We start from the raw sequence: 16,532 nt of genomic DNA on the forward strand, positions 1-16,532 counted from the left end.
GTGAGGCCTCTGTTCTGCACAGGGCTAAGCTGGGAGGAAAGGTGTGTGGGAGGTGTCAGGTGAGCCAGCCTCTCGTGTATGGCAGGACAAAGACAACTGAATAGGACAGGTAATAGACAGCAGCTACCGCTAGACTGCTTGTAGACTGCTGACTTTAGACTGGCAAATTACGCTCTAAGGAACCTGTATGAGCATAGGAACTGCTGTTTAAGTAATGCCTGTATATAAGCCGTATAAAGCACAGGTTATATCCTGCAACAAAGATATTTTCACCCCTATGTTATCATTTTTGTTTCATTGATTCAACGGAGGAGAGGAGCGTCCAGCAGCATGGTCAACAATATTTGCAGTATATTCTGCTGTCCCAAATGGAACGTGGCAGTTTCACCATATAAGGGTTCTAGCTTTAAGGTAAGGTCCAGGATGCAATACAAGATGGTGGGCCTAGATTCTGCCCTGATTTGTAGACCTGTGTGATCACCCTTTTCTGTGAAACCAGAGGCCAGGGGAAATGTAATCGCTAATCAGAGACTGGGAGGAAAAGGAACCTTTGGATGAATCCCAAATGGCACCCTATTCCCTATATTGCGCACAACCTTTGACCAGAGTCCTGTTGAAAAGCAGTAAAGGGAATAGGATGCCATTTTGGGCTGCAGCCTTTGTGTCCGTTTCATTAGCCTGAGAAAAGGCTTCCCATTATGTGATAAACAAATAGATAATGAGGACTCATTTGCTGCATATTGGCCTCAGTACATGCCAGCGGGCTCTGACATTTGGCTGTCTGTGGCCTGTGGTGGCTCACTGCAAGGGGGCCAAGAGGGGAGAGGGGAAAAAGAGGAGAGCAGACGGTAGGCACAGTGGAGAGACGAGTCACACAGACAAGTGCTCATAAACACACGCAGACATGCGTGCGCTCACACCCGCACACGGTGAACTCTTCAACTCTCCACACACACACACACACACACACACACACACACACACACACACACACACACACACACACACAAAACTCTTTAACTGTGTCTGCACATGCATGTGCACACACCCACACAAACAAATCCGATGCACTCTGTCACAAGCAGTGCTCTTGGGAGCTATACGAATATACTCAGAGACTCAGTGATTAGAGAGGCTGACCAGAACAAGGTCTGTGAACCACAGGAAGCTGTCATTATCCCCCCAGGCTAATGCCAAGCTAACAGCCTAACAGAGCCATGGCATCACTATGCACTGCACTCCTCTATGGGTCATTCAGTTTACTGGAGGTGCAGAAGGGATGCAATAACCCTTTAGACTCTGAGTCAATTACATTTTCTATTCTGCATTGAGTTGAATTGCATTGGAACGACCCCCCCGATCCAACCCCACAACAAGGAAGCAGTGAATTATAGATTACTGAAGCCTGTTTTTATTTAAATAATCAGTCATGTCATTTACTAGCTTAACCCTACCAGAGGGGCCTAGTGTTCACTCCATAAGTACTGAGTCTTGCTGTAGTCGAGTGAGGAGAGAGGCAGAGTGTGTGTCTCAAAAGGCACCCTATTCCATTTATAGTGCACTACTTTTGACGAGGGCCCATAGGGCTCTAGTCAAAAGTAGTCCACTATATAAGGGAAAGAGAACCATTTGAGACGCAGTCAGCGAGTGCGAGCAAGAGTAGCCTGGAGCTACCAGAAGAGTACAGTACAGTGTGAGAGGAGAGCAGAACAATGTGAGTTAGTGTGCTCTGAACTGTCACTGCATGGTAATCAAAAGACCCAGACGAAAGGTCACTGCTGAGAGAGACAGACTGTTTGTGGGAGTAATGGAGCAGGCTCTGAGGCCTGGCCAATCTGTGGAGATGGTGCCAAGGCCTGGAGTTGGGCTGGAGTCAGGGTGGGTGGGCTGCTGGTGGGGACCAGCCCTACTGTGGGGTGGATTTACTGGGGATATCAACTAGAGTCAGAGGTCGGTTTGATGGAGGCTAAGGTCAAAGTCAAAGCCACTTAATAGGGGCAAAGCCAAAGACTAGGGTGGGTTAGCTAGCTGGGAGCCAAAGACCCAGTCTTGGATGTAAGTTTGAAGGGAAGAAGCCCAGAGGTAGGTTAGTTTTTCTGGGGACCAAAGCCCTATTACTGGGGTGGGTTTGCTTGAGGCAGGTTGGCCTGAACAGCAGGCCTTGGCCTGGGATGATGGAAGTAGGCAAGGTCTGCGTCTGTCCGTCTTGTGACTCCTGTCCAGCTCTGGTCACTGGTCCTCCCCTGCCTGGCTGATACATAATGGACCTGAGACTGGCTCTAGTCTACTGTCAAGTTCTGGTCCTCTGCTGCCTAATTAGGTCAAACTTATTACCAGCCCTTCTGCCAAGAATAGGCCTGGCCGTCAGGACATCAGTGGTCAGTACAGAGGAGGGGACTGGCTAGCTAGGGCTGCAGATGGTCAAAGCACAGTCAGAGCAGGAGGCGCAGAACACTGACAGGGAGAATGTCAGCCACACACAGAAACAGACTCGCACACACACAGACTCACACCCTCGCGCACAGTCTCGCGCGCACAGACAGCGGCATTAACCCAAGTCTCATTTTGTGACACGGTCGCCATGGTGACTCATTGTATAGCCCAATCCACACCTTTAGATTGAACACTCATTTCAGTTCTCATAATCACACTTCGCTCTTCTATGCCCTTCTCTCTCTCTCTGCAGGGTATCATCACACTTATCCCCAGAGGGAAATGCCAAACCTCCATCCAATTTCAAGTAGAACCATACTGTAGGCAATTAAGTAAGAAGAAACGTGAACAAAGCCCTCAGCACTATAGTCAAAAAGGTATAAATGCTATGAGGTTTCACAGCGGGTGTAAGGTAGCCGTGTAAATCAGTGGTGACGGTGGAACATATAGTGCCTTCGGAAAGTATTCAGACCCCTTGACTTTTCCCATATTTTGTTACGTTACAGGCTTATTCTAAAATGGATTAACTAAACAAAAATCCTCAGCAATCTACACACAATACCCCATAATGACAAAGCGAAAACAGGTTTTCATAAATCTTGGCAAACGTATTACAAATTCAATGGTAAATTCAATTGATTGGACATGATTCGGAAAGGCAAAGTTCCCATAGTTGACATTTCATGTCAGAGCAAAAACCAAGCCATGAGGTCGAAGGAACTGTCTTAGAGATTCGAGACAGGATAGTGTTGAGGCACAGATCTGAGGAAGGGTACCAAAACATTTCTGCAGCATTGAAGGTCACCAAGAACCACAGTGGTGTCCATCATTGTTAAATGGAAGAAGTTTGGAACCACCAAAACTCTTCCTAGAGCTGGCCGCCCGGCCAAACTGAGCAGTCGGGGGAGAAGGGCCTTGGTCAGGGAGGTGACCAAGAACTCGATGGTCACTCTGACAGAGCTCTAGAGTTCCTCTGTGGAAATGGGAGAACCTTCGAAAAGGACGACCATATCTGCAGCACTCCAACAATCAAGCCTTTATGGTAGAGTGACCAGACGGAAGCCACTCCTCAGAAAAAGGCACATGACAACCCGCTTGGAGTTTTCCAAAAGGAACCTAAATAGTCTCAGAATTTGAGAAACAAGATTCTCTGGTCTGATGAACAGCCAAGACAACACAGGGCTTCTGGACTAGTCTGTGAATGTCCTTGAGTGGCCCAGCCAGAGCCCGAATTTGAACCTCATCGAACATCTCTGGAGAGACCTGTGTGCAGCAACGCTCCCCATCCAACCTGACAGAACTTGAGAGTATCTGCCGAGAAGAATGGGTGAATCTCCCCAAATACAGGTGTTCCAAGCTTGTAGTGTCATACCCAAGAAGACTCGATGCTGTAATCGCTGCCAAAGGTGCTTCAACAAAGTACTGAGTAAAGGGTCTGAATACTTAGGTAAATGTGATATCAGTTTTTATAAATGAGAAAAATTGAAAACATTTTTTTTTGCTTCGTCATTGTGGGGTATTGTGTGTAGATTGATGAGGAAATCCATTTCAGAATAAGGCTGTAAAGTAACAAAATGTGGAAAAGGTCAAGGGGTCTGAATACTTTCCAAATGCACTGTTCAGCAAAAGAGAGTGAGATGGATGGAGGGAGAAAGAGGGAGAGAGCGCAAAAGGGAGAGAAAAAGGACAAAGAAAGAAGGGAGAGGAACACTGGAGGTCTAAAGGAGGGAGAAGGAGTGATGAAATAAAGATAGAGAAAAAGAGAGCCCCCTCTCTCTCCCAGGGGAGGACGAAAAGAGGATAGATGGATGCGAGTGTTAGTGCCTCTGGCGCGTCGGTGGCAGTCTGCATGCCAAGCTGTGTGTGTGTGGTGCAGCAGGGATAATACTAAATCAGTGGTCACTGTAAACACTATAAATCAACTGCGACACACACACAGGCGCATGGTCACACGCGCACACGCTCGCTCACACACACGCTCGCTCACACACACGCTCGCTCACACACACACACACACACACACACACACACACACACACACACACACAGCCCCTCGTGACATACACCACTGAACCGCTGCATATTCAACCACACACCAGTTTCAATTCAATCTGCACAGAGAGGGAAGAAGGAAGAGAGGGAGGGAAAACGAGGGAGAGGAAGGGTAATAAGGGACTAGGAGGGAGAGGAAGGGTAATGAGGGACTAGGAGGGAGAGGAAAGGAGAACGTGGAAACGTGTCTTATTAAAGCTGAAGCAGCATCCATTGACCCAAAACTCTTCAGTGTGGTTGAGAGGTATTTTTCAAGAGAGAAGAGAAGATGCATGCAGGGTAAGACAAGAGAAGATACATCAGTCAATAAGAGAAACGGAGAGAATAGAAGAGAGGAACTAGGGGGCAGGGCCCAAAGTCTGATTCCTGCTTCATGCCAATGTCACCTTGCAGCAGCTGCTGCTGTCATCCCACTAATGCAGCCAATATGACCCCTGATCCCTGTAGTTAATGATGAGCGCAGTGCTGGGCTGGGATGTGCTGAAGAGAAGATCACACTGGCTGGCACACTCTGCTCAGCCCTACTGGGACTCACATTCATACTTAGTGGCACAGTCTCAAATGACACCCTATTCCCTGTATAAACAGTGCACTACTTTTAAACAGCACCCTTTGTGGCCAAATGACCAAAGTCCAAATGACAGCCTTTCTTAAATAGAGCAACATGGGGATAGAGTCAGAGACCTCACTCTTTCAAATAAAAAGCCATGGGAACGTAGGTATGACACCATACATTTCCATCCTTCTCTCTTACCTGGAAATCTCTCTCGTCCAGAATCTCTTTCCTCCATCGTACCAGGAAAGCAGCACACACGTAGAGATGGAAGTGAGAGAATCCCTCAGGTTCAGCCTGCAGAGAGAGAGAGAGAGACAGAGAGAATTACACAACTAAACAAATGTTCTAACATATCCTGAGTTATTTTGACAATGAACTCAGTATTGAACAGACAGCATTAGAAAGCAGCAGTAGAGCGACAGTGAAGATAATACTGTAGCATCCTCCATCTCTCCACTTAGGCCTACTATACCTTGACATTATGTTTGAAAAGAAGACTTAAATCTACTCTCAGAGTGGGAATTTGGACGCTTACTGGGGGGGGGGGAAGATATTAAATATTTTCTGTCACAATCAGAGGATTTATACTCAACTAGGAGCTGAAAGACAAATCCCTTTTAAATTTGCCCTTTACTTTTTCTCCTCCCTTCTTTCAGACGCTCATTCCATTTCCAGGCCCGCTTTTACAGAGCTGAATAAAGGAGGGAAATTAAAGTGAGAGAGAGAGTGAGATGGCCCTGGTCTATAGCCCTCATCTAAAGGGCTATCCAGGGGAAGACAATTAAAGCTCTTAAAACAGACTGTAGGAGTAAAGGAGTGGAAATGGGACAATATGTTCAAGTGCTCACAGTAATACTGGTCTTCACACTCTCTCAACATCCAGGCATCTCATCTGCATATGTACAGTCGTGGCCAAAAGTTGAGATTAACACAAATATTAATTTCCACAAAGTTTGCTGCTTCAGTGTCTTTAGATATTTTTGTCAGATGTTACTATGGAATAGTGAAGTATAATTACAAGCATTTCATAAGTGTCAAAGGCTTTTATTGACAATTACATGAAGTTGATGCAAAGAGTCAATATTTGCAGTGTTGACCCTTCTTTTTCAAGACCTCTGCAATCTGCCCTGGCATGCTGTCAATTAACTTCTGGGCCACATCCTGACTGATGGCAGCCCATTCTTACATAATCAATGCCTGGAGTTTGTCAGAACTTGTGGGTTTTTGTTTGTCTACCCGCCTCTTGAGGATTGACCACAAGTTCTCAATGGGATTAAGGTCTGGGGAGTTTCCTGGCCATGGACCCAAAATATCAATGTTTTGTTCCCCGAGCCACTTAGTTATCACTTTTGCCTTATGGCAAGGTGCTCCATTATACTGGAAAAGGCATTGTTCGTCACCAAACTGTTCCTGGATGGTTGGGAGAAGTTGCTCTCAGAGGATGTGTTGGAACCATTTTTTATTCATGGCTGTGTTCTTAGGCAAAATTGTGAGTGAGCCCACTCCCTTGGCTGAGAAGCAACCCCACACATGAATGGTCTCAGGATGCTTTACTGTTGGCATGACACAGGACTGATTGTAGCGCTCACCTTGTCTTCTCCGGACAAGCTTTTTTCCGGATGCCCCAAACAATCGGAAAGGGGATTCATCAGAGAAAATGACTTTACTCCAGTCCTCAGCAGTCCAAACGCTGTACCTTTTGCAGAATATCAGTCTGTCCCTGATGTTTTTCCTGGAGAGAAGTGGCCTTTTTGCTGCCCTTCTTGACACCAGGCCATCCTCCAAAAGTCTTCGCCTCATTGTGCGTGCAGATGCACTCACACCTGCCTGCTGCCATTCCTGAGCAAGCTCTGTACTGGTGGTGCCCCGATCCCGCAGCTGAATCAACTTTAGGAGACGGTCCTGGCGCTTGCTGGACTTTCTTGGGCGCCCTGAAGCCTTCTTCATAACAATTGAACCGCTCTCCTTAACGTTTTTGATTATCTGATAAATGGTTGATTTAGGTGCAATCTTACTGGCAGCAATATCCTTGCCTGTGAAGCCCTTTTTGTGCAAAGCAATGATGACGGCATGTGTTTCCTTGCAGGTAACCATGGTTGACAGAGGAAGAACAATGATTCCAAGCACCACCCTCCTTTTGAAGCTTCCAGTCTGTTATTTGAACTCAATCAGCATGACAGTGATCTCCAGCCTTGTCCTCGTCAACACTCACACCTGTGTCAACGAGAGAATTACTGACATGTCAGCTGGTCCTTTTGTGGCAGGGCTGAAATGCAGTGGAAATGCTTTTTGGGGATTCAGTTAATTTGTATGGCAAAGGGGGACTTTGCAATTAATTGCAATTCATCGAATCACTCTTTATAACATTCTGGAGTATATGCAAATTGCCATCATACAAACTGAGGCAGCAGACTTAATATTTGTGTCATTCTCAAAACTTTTGGACACTAATGTATATTTGCATATTATTTATATTTGGGGCGGCAGGTAGCCTAGTGGTTACCGGAAGGTTGCAAGATCGAATCCCCGAGCTGACAAGGTTACTATTCCAACACTCTAACCACTAGGCTACCTGCCGCCCCAACTATAATATGCAAATATACATTAGTGTCCAAAGGTTTTGTCATTCTGCCCCTGAACAAGGCAGTTAACCCACTGTTCCTAGGCCGTCATTGAAAATAAGAATTTGTTCTTAACTGACTTGCCTAGTTAAATAATGGTTAAAAATATTATCCCAGCCACAATCAAACAGTCTCAGAGATAGGGAGCAGAGATAGAAAGTGTGCATACTGTGTGTGTGTGTGTGTGTGTGTGTGTGTGTGTGTGTGTGTGTGTGTGTGTGTGTGTGTGCGCGCGCATATGCGTGTGTCTGGGAGCGAGAGAGCAGCTAAGCAATAACCCAATAACCACATTGGGTTGGACTGGGCCAGGTTATGAATAATTCCATCGTCCCTGGATGTCTCTTACAGATGCAGCGCCATGTCAAGACTCTCTGAGGAAGGAAATTATTCCCACTTTCCTGGGTAAATAGTCAAGACTAATGGTGTTCGCACTGGAGAAGAGGGGGTTGTTTGAAAATGACATTTTCCATTCCGGGCAGGCGTGCTGCAGTTCAGTGGCGCAGCACAGTGAAGCAAAGCACAGGGCAAGTGTGATATTTGCGTATTCACAGCGAGGGGCAACAGGTCGTCGTTTATGCCAGACACGGAGGGAGCGTAATGAAAATCAATGGCTGTGTTCCTTCTTCACTCCAATAAACAGGCAGGACAGACAGGACAGGGACAGTGCTCTTCAAGGATAACTAACTGTTGGAGCTACGGCTGTGGAAACATTCTCTTCACATTGAGGTTAAAACATACACAGGTGTGACACACTGCCGAGTGCAGACTGTTACATCGACTAGGCCTACAGCACATCGACTAGGCCTACAGCTAAGCAAATCACTTATCTACACAGAAATTCGAACACATTTATGTACATATTATGAAGCATGAGATATGGTAGCTTCACATTAGTTACTATCCAAGTTCCTACTTGCTAAACAGTTGCAACTCTATACAATTCCCCCATAAAGCTTCTAAAACATACAAGACAAAAGTTCTTTCTTCATCATCCAACCTCTCTAACTTCCTATTTTCACTAGGCAGCTAGTATTAATGGTAAACTAGACTAGTGGGTGTAATTATACAGTACATGGCAGTGATGCCAGGGCACACCTTAAAGGACAAAATACACTACATTTTGGTATCTTTTTCCGTTAGTCCACTGTTGACACGGGGTAAGGTGGCACCAACAGACATGGCAGCTCTGCTTCTAGCTCCTTAGAAACCTTGCAGTATCTTTTATTTCTTACATTTTTATCCCAGAATGTTTGTGTTATTACAACCAGCCGGAAAGCAATGCCACTCAGACATTGCTTGTTCTATTATTGACATAGTTCTTAATTCCATTATTTTACTTTTAGATGTATATGTATTGTTGTGTATTGCTAGATACTACTGCACTATTGGAGCTAGGAACACAAGGATTTCGCTACACCCGCAATAACATCTGGTAAATAAAATTTGATTTGATACAGTCCCAAAATGTTTTGCTTTTCAGCAGTCACGTTTTCAAGATGTTTGATTTTCAAGAAGCAAAGTGTTACTGGCCACTTCATCATGATGATGTGCTGTTTAGCAATATCTTGAAAACTTGACTGCTGACATGCAAAACATTTTGGGACTGTACCAACAATGGACTAATGAAAAAAAAACAGAAAGATAATTTATGTGGCGTTTTCCTTTAAGTGTCAGTTAACTGCAGCAGAGTCTACTCGTGGATCATTTTAATTGTTTCTCTCTCACCTCTCCCCGGGGGAATGTGACCATGATGGGACCTTAATTAATGACCACAATAAAAGAAAAGGCACTGGATGCCCTCTTTCTCCTTCTCACTCCCTCCTCTCTATGCCTTTCCTTGTCCTTTTTTTCCTTCACACTCTGTGCCTTTGCTTCCCTCTATGCATCTTTGCACTCTTTTTCTTTCTTAGCCTCTGTCTCTCTTCTTCTTCCCTCTCAGCCACTGTCTCTTTCTTTCTTTCTTTCTCTCTCTCTCTCTCTCTCTCTCTCTCCATCCCCCTCTCAGCGGCCTGGTTTCCTCCCCGCCTCAGTGTGCCAGGCCCTCTTCAGCGCAACCTGTTTAAAGATGTAAGAGGGCCACATAAAAACGCCTCCCTACAAGGACACTTATCCTACACACGCATGCCTACACACACACACACAGTAAAGAGAAAAGAGAGACGCATTAAGATGCCGCTTGTGCAACTACGGCACTCCTCTGCCACGCGGTCAGAGCAGGATGAGTGAGCCAAGCTGTCCAATTCTATCGGCTTTAACAAGCCTGCTAATGGACATGAAGTACAAGACCTCTCCACTCACATTACAATAAGGACATGTCTGTTAAATAAGTCTTCTACCGTTTAGACTAGCCAATACATGTAGCTTGGAATCTAGGCTAGATTGGATGAAAGGTCTTCCATAAAACGCTAATATGACTGGGATTTACCTTCAAGAGAAGGAGAGATGAAGATGGAGGAGTAGTGGAATTAGAAAACAGAGGGAGAGATGGAGGAGAGGAGAGGGGGAGAGGTCATCTGGAGACAGAGATAACCCAGACAGGCTGAGTGAAGAGAGAGCTGACACAGGGCAGACACACACCTCATCTCCACTGTCAATAACTCAGGCAGGGGACAGACAGAGAGGGTAGAGGGCGGAGTAGTAGAGAGATCTCGAGAGAGATTAGTACAACATGATGTACAAAATCAGAAATTCATACAGATGGGCCCAAAACAGCACAGAAGAATACCAGAAAGCAACCTGTAACCAAAATATCCAAACACTCTTAGATAACTTTCTGGATAGCACATTCACTCACAGTAAAGGCGGCATCAATATAGCAGTAAAAAACATCAACTATATATTCACGCAAATGGCAAAAAAAAGCAGAAGTGAAATTGATAAAAAACAAAACAAAAGACCACAGATGACAACTGGTTTGATGCAGATTGCAAAATTAAGGAAAAAACTTAGAACACTATCCAACCAAAAGCACAGAGACCCAAATAATGGTGAATTAAGCCTTCATTACTGTGAGACTTCAAAACTCTATAAACGTACACTCAGAACCAAAAACGCACAGTACAACAGCAAGCAGCCGACACTAATTGAGGAGTCCATAAAACACAAACAACTTCAGGCAAAATTGGAAAAAAACAAAAAAAATAGAAACAAGAGGAATTAGCGATACAAAATGGTGACATATGGACATATGGACAACCCATTTTAAACACTCCACAACACCATTCAAATTGACAAACACCGAACAATTCCAAATTCATGAGAAGTTGAATGGATTAGAAAAAGCTATAAAGCACAATAAAAATCCATTGGACTCCCCAATTACTGACCAGGAGCTCTATAAGAAACTTCAGGCCTTCAAATTACAAAAAAAGCATGCGGACCAAATAGCATCCTAAATGAGATGCTCAAACTCACTACTGCAAAATTTAAATTGGCTATATTAAAACTGTTTAATTTGATCCTGAGTGTAAGTTATTTCCCTGACATCTGGAATCAAGGACTCATAACCCCAATCTTTAAGAACGGAGACAAATTTGACCCTAACAATTACAGAGGCATTTGTGTGAACAGTAACCCGGGGAAGGTTTTCTGTAGTATTATAAATGTAAGAGTTCTAAACTTCCTTAATAAGCACAATGTCTTGAGTAAAAGCCAAATTGGATTTATACCAAAACATTGCACGACTGATCACATTTACACCCTACACACCCTGATAGATAAACATGTTCACCAAAATAATACGAAAATATACGTTTGCTTTATCGACTTCTAAAAAGCATTCGATTCTATTTGGCGTACAGGACTTTTCTACAAAGTTATTGAAAGTGGTGTAGGGGGTAAAACATATGACATAATTAAATCAATGTATACTGGCAATATGTGTAGCATTAAAATTGGCAAGAAAAGGACAGAATTCTTTAACCAGGGCGGGACCTTCGCCAGGGTTGCAATCTAAGCCCTGCACTCTTCAATATTTACATCAACGAATTGGCCACTATTCTAGAAAAATCCTCAGCCCCTGGTGTTAGTCTCCACAATTCAGAGGTTAAATGCCTACTGTGGCGGATGAATCAGAATTAGTTGGGTAACATAGATAATTAAGATGTCTTATCTGCATAATATGCTTATGTGATATACTTGTTGGTAGTTGCACTTCTTCCCTCAGCTGGGGCTCAGTCACTTGGGGCCCAGAGAGGGGAGAGGTCAGACTTGTCTTGTACATGTCCCTGGTGCTATGCAGAATATCAGAAAGGGAAGAGGACAGGATGGAACATTGTCTTCATATGTGAATGTGTCTTTACCTATTCTAAAACCATGTGAAGTGATGGCGTGATTAACGGGGAACCAATTACTTGTCGCCACAATGTCTGTGCGCAAGTCACTCCCTCCTTTGGCATTGGGGGGAGGTGTATGGCAGTGTATGGAACCATTGTATGCCCCCTCTGATGTTGCACTTATCCTGGGATAGTGTATGACCTGGAGACTCACTCCCCTCAGTGAGCTTGTCTAGGAGAGGGGTCAAGAAGGTGTTTTACTTGAGATGGGAGTATCTAGAGGTGACAATTGAGTTATGCCATTGGGTGAGTTGGTGTTTTTGTGCTATGAAGTACCAGGAACGAGATTAGAACCTCGTCTAAGGGACCAAACTGAACGATAATTTATAGTGAATGCTATCTGGCTACGGGATACTCCTTTCTCATTATAAAGTCTTCCTTTGTGAACTGTTCCTAAATATCTGTGGTTAGTTATGTCGACTAGGGGGGTGTATCTTGGCTATAAAAGATCTTTGTACTTTTGTGTTGTCACTCAATGGTTCATTAGAAATGGTGCATCGTTGAAAGTCAGTGCTATTGCAAAGCTCTTATTATTTGGTAATATAAAAATTAACAACCACATTACTCTCCGCAGCTAAACTATGCCTGCTGTCACCCACAGCATATGGCCTACAGCTGAGCCTGGACCTACTAGAGAAGTACCGCCAGACCAGGGCCCTGGCAATAAACCCCAAAAAGACTAAAATAATGATTTTCCAGAGAAGATCCAGATCTCAGGGAATTAGACCAAAGTTCTCAAATTGGTACAGAACATACAGAGTACTGCACACACTACAACTAAAAAAATAAGCTCAACTGGACATCTTAATGAGGCAGTGAATGAACAGAGAGAGAGCACGCAGGGCATTCTACACCATTAAAAAACAAATTCAAATTGAAATACCTATTAACATTTGGCTAAAACTAATTGAATGTGTCATTGAACCAATTGCACTTTATGGCAGCGAGGTTTGAGGTCCACTTGCAAAACAAGATTTCACCAAATGGGACAAACACCCCATTGAAACCCTGCATGCAGAGTTCTGTAAGATTCTCCTACATCTCCTGCACTCAAAAAAGAGCAATTCAGTTTTGGAAACATCTAAAATACAGTGACCCCGTCTCATATCATTACCAAGCCATGTAATGCCAAGAGCTGAGCAAAGAAAAGAGTCCCCACATCCAGCTGATCCTGGTGCTGAGTTCACAAACCTGTTCTACTAAAACCCTGAAGCCTCAGGACCAGAACATCCAATCAATCAGAATAAAACAAATTACAACACAATCAACAACAAAAAAAACTATACTGCTTATTGGGAAACACATGCACAAAGCAAAAATGCAGTGATATCTGGCCTTAAATCGACAGTACACCATGTCAAACTATTTGACCATGGTTACTGATCAAAACCTTGACAAAGTACAGGTTCGGTGAGCACAGCCTTGCCATTGAGAAGGGTAGACACAGGAAAACCTGGCTCCCTGTAGAGGAAAGGCTGTGCAACCACTGCACAACAGCAGAACCTGAGACAGAGCGGCATTTCCTGACAAAATGTAAAAAATATAAAACAATTAGAGAGTGTCATTTCCCCAAATTTGAAACCCTTATTCAAGGTTTCAAAGACCTCTCTGATGAGAGTAGGCTACCCGTCCTGTTGGGGGAGGAAGCAGAGAGCTGTGGGTTGGCAGCGCACTACATTGCTGTCTGCCATAAGATGAGGTACAGTGTCTGACAGACCAACCAAACGTTTTATTTATTTTTTATTTCACCTTTATTTAACCAGGTAGGCTAGCTGAGAACAAGTTCTCATTTGCAACTGCGACATGGCCGAGATAAAGCATAGCAATTTGACACATACAACAACAGAGTTACACATGGAATAAAGAAAACATAGTCAATAATAGAGTAGAACAAAAGAAAACAAAAAGTCTATATACAGTGAGTGCAAATGAGGTAAGTTAAGGCAATAAATAGGCCATGGTGGCAAAGTAATTACAATATAGCAATTAAACACTGGAATGGTAGATGTGCAGAAGATGAATGTGCAAGTAGAGATACTGGGGTGCAAAGGAGCAAGATAAATAAATAAATAGAGTATGGGGATAAGGTAGGTAGATAGATGGGATGTTTACAGATGGGCTATGTACAGGTGCAGTGATCTGTGAGCTGCTCTGACAGCTGGTGCTTAACCTGTTGGGGATAGGGGGCAGTATTTGCACGGCCGGATAAAAAAACGTACCCGATTTAATCTGGTTACTACTCCTGCCCAGTAACTAGAATATGCATATAATTGTTTGATTTGGATAGAAAACACCCAAACGTTTCTAAAACTGTTTGAATGGTGTCTGTGAGTATAACAGAACTCATATGGCAGGCCAAAACCTGAGAAGATTCCAAACAGGAAGCGCCCTCTCTGACCATTTCTTGGCCTTCTTTGTCATCTCTTTCCAAAACAGAGGATCTCTGCTGTAACGTGACACTTTCTAAGGCTCCCATAGGCTCTCAGAAGGCGCCAGAACGTTGAATGATGACTCTGCAGTTACTGGCTGAAAAACAGTAGCGCATTTGGTAAGTGGTCCATCTGAGAACAATGAGACGGGCGTGCACGTGAAGAGTCCATGTTACTTTTTCAGTCTTTGAACGAAAACAACGACTCCCGGTCTGAATATTATCGCTATTTTACGAGAAAAAAAATCGCATAAAAATTTATTTTAAACAGCGTTTGACATGCTTCGAAGTACGGTAATGGAATATTTTGAATTTTTTTGTCACGATATGCGCCGGCGCGTCACCCTTCGGATAGTGTCTTGAACGCACGAACAAAACGCCGCTATTTGGATATAACTATGGATTATTTGGAACGAAACCAACATTTGTTGTTGAAGTAGAAGTCCTGGGAGTGCATTCTGACGAAGAACAGCAAAGGTAATCCAATTTTTCTTATAGTAAATCTGAGTTTGGTGAGTACCAAACTTGGTGGGTGTCAAAATAGCTAGCCCGTGATGGCGAGCTATCTACTCAGAATATTGCAAAATGTGCTTTTGCCGAAAAGCTATTTTAAAATCGGGCACCGCGATTGCATAAAGGAGGTCAGTATCTATAATTCTTAAAATAATTGTTATGTTTTTTGTGAACGTTTATCGTGAGTAATTTAGTAAATTCACCGGAAGTGTTCGGTGGGACTGCTAGTTCTGAACGTCACATGCTAATGTAAAAAGCTGTTTTTTGATATAAATATTAACTTGATTGAACAAAACATGCATGTATGTATAACATAATGTCCGAGGAATGTCATCTGATGAAGATCATCAAAAGGTTACTGCTGCATTTAGCTGTGGTTTTGGTTTTTGTGACATTATATGCTAGCTTGAAAAATGGGTGTCTGATTATTTATGGCTGGGTACTCTGCTGACATAATCTGAAGTAATAGCATTTGAAGTAATAGCATTTCTAAGGTATTTGAATATCGCACCACGGGATTCCACTGGCTGTTGACTAGGGTGGGACGCAAACGTCCCACCTAGCCCAGAGAGGTTAAAGCTAGTGAGGAAGATATGAGTCTCCAGCTTCAGAGATTTTTGCAGTTCGTTCCAGTCATTGGTAGCAGAGAATTGGAAGGAAAGACGACCAAAGGAGGAATTGGCTTTGGGGGTGACCAGTGAGATATACCTGCTGGAGCGCTTTCTACGAGTGGGTGCTGCTATGGTGACCAGTGAGCTGAGATAAGGTGGGGCTTTACCTAGCAGAGACTTGTAGATAACCTGTAGCCAGTGGGTTTGGCAACGAGTATGAAGCAAGGGCCAACCAACGAGAGCGTACAGGTCGCAATGGTGGGTAGTGTATGGGGATTTGGTGACAAAACGGATGGCACTGTGATAGACTGCATCCAGTTTGTTGAGTAGAGTGTTGGAGGCTATTTTATAGATGACATCACCGAAGTCGAGGATCGGTAGGTTGGTCAGTTTTACGAGGGTATGTTTGGCAGCATGAGTGAAGGATGCTTTGTTGCGATATAGGAAGCCGATTCTAGATTTAATTTTGGATTGGAGATGCTTAATGTGAGTCTGGAAGGAGAGTTTACAGTCTAACAAGACACCCAGGTATTTGTAGTTGTGCACGTATTCTAAGTCAGAGCCGTCCAGAGTAGTGATGCTGGACGGGCGAGCAGGTGCGGCAGTGATCGATTGAATAGAATGCATTTAGTTTTACTTGCGTTTAAGAGCAGTTGGAGGCCACGGAAGGAGAGTTGTATAGCATTGAAGCTCATCTGGAGGTTAGTTAACACAGTGTCCAAAGAGGGGCCAGAAGTATACAGAATGGTGTGGTCTGCGTAGAGGTGGATCAGAGAATCACCAGCAGCAAGAGCAACATCATTGACGTATACAGAGAAAAGAGTCGGCCCGAGAATTGAACCCTGTGGCACACCCATAGACTGCCAGAGGTCCTGACAACAGGCCCTCCTATTTGACACACTGAACTCTATCAGAAAAGTAGTTGGTAAACCAGGCGAGGCAGTCATTTGAGAAACTAAGGCTGTCGAGTCTGTCAATAAGAAT

General features: G+C 44.0%; 1 protein-coding gene across 3 annotated transcripts in view; it reads right to left on the reverse strand.

Annotated features, from left to right (window-relative positions):
* The window catches only part of tbc1d22a (TBC1 domain family, member 22a), a 217,091-nt gene that overhangs the window by 24,393 nt on the left and 176,166 nt on the right, over positions 1–16,532 (reverse strand). For all 3 annotated transcript variants that reach the window (XM_014152784.3, XM_014152781.3, XM_014152782.3), the window contains one exon: positions 5,240–5,335. In XM_014152784.3, the coding sequence (XP_014008259.1) occupies positions 5,240–5,335 (96 nt within the window). The remainder of the gene's footprint in view (positions 1–5,239; positions 5,336–16,532) is intronic.

This window comes from Salmo salar, chromosome 17 (assembly GCF_965601325.2).
Source record: "Salmo salar chromosome 17, fSalSal1, whole genome shotgun sequence".
Classification (NCBI taxonomy): Eukaryota; Metazoa; Chordata; class Actinopteri; order Salmoniformes; family Salmonidae; genus Salmo; species Salmo salar.